The following is a 5,112-nucleotide window of genomic DNA, read 5'->3' on the forward strand; positions in this document are numbered from 1 at the left end:
TACAGACCGGTTCCCGCTCACTGGCTGAGTGAGGCGCGGGAGCAGCACCAAGGGTTGCAATCCCGTTGCCGGTCCCCAGTCCGGTACGGGGGCAACACTGAGGGTTGTGATCCGTTGCCGGACACGGAAAAAGATAAAAGACAAAAAAAAAAAAAAGAAAGAAAAAAAGAAATATCTTGAATCTCACTCCCTTGAGAAGTATGTTCTTTTAAATGAAAGCATAAACTACATTTCATGTTTACTTTTTTATTTGGAGCAATAAAGGCAAATCACATTCTAAATTTTTTAATGTCTTCTGTAATAGGAATGAAACTAACTTGGGTTTAATATTTTTTAAGCATAGATACTTTTAATTCCACATTTACCAGGTTGCATGAAAAGTCTGCTTGTTCTAAAAATCTTCAGTGACTTACATCTTGTTTTAGATGCATATCCAGCTTTTAACCTGTGAGAAAAGGAAGTATCTTAAATAGAGCCAGTAAAGTGAACAGCCGCCTAATGCATGTAGAAGACCACATACATTTTTTTAATAGCTGTCAGCTTAACCAAAGAGACTCAGCCCCTAAATTCTCCTGTGACTTATTAACTGTGAAATGCAAAGCCAACTATTATAGTGCACTTTGAATACTCAGGCTTCTGAATCTCTTCTTTCCTCTCCTTTTTTGTTTTATCGTGTTCCCCTGTGCAGAAGGAATCATATGCTTCTCCTTTTGGAGATAGTTTGCATTATTTTGAATTTGAGTGAGAATTATATTGAAAAGGGCAGTCATCCATATCTCTAGCTGATCGAGAAATTTTTACTATTCCATAAAATATGTTCTAAAAGAAGTGGCATATCCTAATTAGTATAGAGAAAGTAAGATAACATCCTTTTGTGCTTTTTGTCCAACCTATTCTGAATTTAGCAATGTGAACATATGAGGGAACATGAGCTTCAATATCACTTAGCTCCCCTTGAAATAAAATTGGGGTACATTTTCCCCCTTTTAAACAATAAAGAAACAGACCCTTCTTTGTTTCTCACTGGTCGCCAAAGGGAATGCTGTATGAACACTTCAGTTGTGGATGCAGCTACAATATTAGAAGGCCCCAAGTCCTCTCTCTCCAGTTGGTGTCGCCATGTAGTGAAGGGGTAATGCTGTTTATGTGAGTAAGGAGAGCTGAGGCGGCTCCTGTGATGAGTGAGGACACCTGTCATACAAATCACCTCAGTTAGATGACGCTTTCACTGTAAGAACTAGTGAGAAACCAACTAGAGGTGCACCTGCCTGGCTTCTGTGAGCTGTGCTGAATCACATGCATGTACTGCCTCTTCATTAACGTCCTCAGATAGTTCGCATTATAAATCTTAGCAATGCTGCACAGATAACGCTTCTGGCCTACGGTGAGGTCTCGATGCTAAAAGACAGAATAAGACAAGGGTTTGGATCCCCGCACTGGCCAGCCACCAAATGAATGAGTGAATAAATAGATAAATACACAAACAGAATAAGAAGATTTATAATCTGCATTGTAAAACAGAGGTTGGCATTATTCGTAATCTGAAAGGATGAATGTTCAGGACAGTTGTACCATCTGTACATTATACCTAAGCAAATTCAACTATGTTAACTTGGCCAAAAGAGAAAGAAATGGCCATTTAAACAGTGCAAGTGACTGCTTGCCATTCTACTCAAACGATTCAGATGCCCTGTGAGGTTTGAGAACCCACTGCCCTAGAGGAACAAGGAAGCAGTGAATGTGCTGTTTCGTCAGCGAATCTTAGTTCCCATATACCCCAGTGTGGCTCTTTTTTTTTTTTTGTAGCCACAAAAACAACACATATTTGTAAAATCAACTCCAATAGACATTGTACATTGTACACAGACATCTTATAAGAGAATATGTAAGGGCACCATGGCCTCCTTGTTTAAAAGGGACACATTACAAAAACATGAAGCACCAGGCACTATATCCCAACCCTAACTTCTAGATGGCCTCTCAGGAGGTAGCACAGAAAAGTTCTAAAACACGTTGCCTTCTCAATATGATTTTTGAGGTATATAACATGATACCTAAAAGCAATCTAGTTACCTACTTAGTCTAAACTAAAAAAACATCTTTTCCAGCACCGGAAGAATGTATGGTCTGCGTTGGACATACTGAGGGATAGTATGTTCATCTCTAAAGTAATTTTGACTGCGATTTTCATTGTACTTGCTGATTTTAGAAGTTAATGCTCACTTAAAATGCAAGAATGCACTATATATGCATATGTATATACACAGAGATTTACTTAATAGGTAATAAATCCAGAGAAAAGTCAAAATGTTGGTCAGAAAAATTTACCAGTGTGCTGAAATCCATAGTAACCCTAATTCACTTTGCTCTAGAAATATTTCTAATAGGTATGATCTTTAATGGGTACTACAGCTCAACAGTTGTAAAATCCTTACTGTCATTTTTTTACTTGCTTTCTCCTAATTTTGTAGTCCTTGAGTGAAATCTTTACAATGTTGGGTTTCCATCTCTAGTATGGAACTTTCGTTGAGTATCAGTGTGGTCAGGGCAGAGCTTCCTGAGTAAATATAAATTAGATCTGAAGTATAAAACACTGAAAGAATTCTTATGATAGAGAATTTGTAATCTTTACATTCATTCATGAGTTTACCTAACAGGTATTTCTTGACTCCTAGATAATATGCAGGCTATACTTTGTCATCTCCAGTGCTTTACCTTCTACGTAGCTTATCTTCATAAAAAGTTAGCTCTGAATACAAAAAGTATTGGTATTTAAATACTTCTCTGTTTGAAAAGGAATCAATCAATATTTCCCATTAGCATACCTTTAGAAAGGATGCATCTGTCATTGATTTAGGGATGTGAATTGTTTGAGGAGATTTCCATAACTCTTGCAGCTTAGCTATGTGTGAGTTCACTTTGTGTCCATCTATGATTCCGTCTGTAGGCAAGGACAATATTGTGAATTTCAGAGGCAAAAATCAGTTCAAACTTACTATGATCTAGATGGTTACATGTGTCAATGAGTGTTTTATATCAGACTGTTAAATTTGAAGATACAGTATGATATGCCTTTGGTGTTAAAGCACACAAACATCTAAGATACTTATATTTTATTTATATATATATATAATTATACATCATTATATATGGACTATATTATTTTGAACTCAGCTAAGATGCAAAGTGTTGCCAGTAACTTACTTTTTTTTTTTTTCCCTTTTTGTCTTTTTTCGTGACCGGCAATGGATCGCAACCCTCAGTGTCGCACCCGTACCGGACCGGGACCGGCCACGGGATCGCAACCCTCAGTGTTGCTCCCGCCCCTCGCTCAGCCAGTGAGCGGCTGGTCTGTATGTGGGATCCGAACCCTTGGCGGGAGCGCCACCACGCTTCCCAAGTGGCGCACTATAGCAGTGCGCCACCGGGCCGGCCCCAGTAACTTACTTTTTTTTATCATGTCAGAAACATACTAAAGAGGAAATACACATGCAGGATTTATGCATTAAAGATTTACAACATTTTATCATTCATTTGATTTTAGTATATGGTTTTAAAATTCTATTCTGTATTAAAGATAGAATAACGCATATTTTATTTCTTTAGTAATACAATGTTAGAGGGCTTTGCAGATATTTATCAAAATTTATTTTTACATAATTTAAAATATAGATGTGAGCAGAATAAAAGAATAGCCTTTTAATTAAAATAAAAGTTGAGACATGGTCCCAGAAGAATAGAAACTGGCCTTCAGTTTCAGAAATATTGAGACTAGTAGTTTAGTCTCAATATTCACTCTGTTAGTAGCTAACTTCATTAGCAGCTTGGGGAAAAATAATATAAAAAATATAAATTTTATCAGGAAATACCATTTTTCAATACTTCCCTCTTCCCTGCACATCCTTTTCCAGGCAACAACTGATGTGCTTTCTATAACTATAGATTAGATTGCATTTTCTTGAGTTTGACATAAAGGGAAACACACAATATACTATTTTTGTCTTGCTGCTTTCACTCAACATAATTATTTTGAGATCCACACATACCATATGTAACAATAATTCATTCCTTTTTATTGTTAGGTTATATTCCATTGTATATATACATATGCCACAATTTGATTATCCATCCACCTACTGATGGACATTTGGGTTGTTCCCAGTTTTTCACTATTAGAAATAAAACTCATAGAACACATTTTAAGTTAAAAGTTTTTACTTAGTAAATTGAATTAAGTAAGCACAGTTTTGTTTCAATATTATTGATTAATAATAAAACCACTATTGTTTTGTATATTCAACTTTAAATTTAGTTATTTCTTCAAGATTTTGGCAACTTGGATGGCTAGTTAAGTAAGATAAGTAAGAGTTATATTTGCATCCTGAAGTATTACTTGGCCAACAAAAGTTAAATCACCTAGAAATTGTGTTAGTATGACCCTTGAAACATAATTTAGAATCTAATAATAAAATGAATATCAATTTAGCATTTTTTAAATTTTATTTTTTAAAAATTTAACACATTGGTCAGAGACTTTTTTAAAAAACATATGTCAAACCCTTCCTTACAGAGTACCCAATCCAGAAAAGAGTTCAATTTACTGGAATAAAGCAGCTCACAACATATCTTTGAAGAATCATTCAGAGATTTATCTTCTCAACATGTATGTGAAAACCACCTCTAACAAGCCTTTAAACACATTGGTCACAAACTTCCTATTAAAAAACATGTCAATAAGACTATTTATTTAAGAATATGTCTTCGGTGTCCTTGCTAAACAATATTTCTAAGATGCATATTATAGTCTGGACTAAAATTTAATTTCTCAAAAACTTAATAGCATTTCTTTACAGAAAATGAAGCATTTAAAAATAAATAGTTAGGGCCGGCCCGGTGGCGCACTGGATAGTGCGCCGCTTGGGAAGCACAGCGGCGCTCCCGCCCGAGGGTTCGGATCCCACATACAGACCGGTTCCCGCTCACTGGCTGAGCGAGGCGCAGGAGTAACACTAAGGGTTGCAATCCTGTTGCCGGTCCCCGGTCCGGTACGGGGGCAACACTGAGGGTTGTGATCCGTTGCCGGACACGGGGAAAAAATAAATAAATAAATAA

At 36.4% G+C, this 5,112-nt stretch overlaps 1 protein-coding gene across 1 annotated transcript in view; it reads right to left on the reverse strand.

The window, feature by feature from the left end:
* FAM216A (family with sequence similarity 216, member A) overlaps window positions 1-5,112 on the reverse strand; it is a 17,629-nt gene that overhangs the window by 1,652 nt on the left and 10,865 nt on the right. Inside the window, exons 3-6 of the mRNA XM_008570442.1 lie at window positions 2,826-2,941; window positions 1,269-1,398; window positions 1,008-1,191; window positions 366-445 (exon numbers count right to left, since the gene is read on the reverse strand). Of these exons, the coding sequence (XP_008568664.1) occupies window positions 366-445; window positions 1,008-1,191; window positions 1,269-1,398; window positions 2,826-2,941 (510 nt within the window). The remainder of the gene's footprint in view (window positions 1-365; window positions 446-1,007; window positions 1,192-1,268; window positions 1,399-2,825; window positions 2,942-5,112) is intronic.

Source organism: Galeopterus variegatus, unplaced genomic scaffold (genome assembly GCF_000696425.1).
Source record: "Galeopterus variegatus unplaced genomic scaffold, G_variegatus-3.0.2 Scaffold604, whole genome shotgun sequence".
NCBI classification, from domain to species: domain Eukaryota; kingdom Metazoa; phylum Chordata; class Mammalia; order Dermoptera; family Cynocephalidae; genus Galeopterus; species Galeopterus variegatus.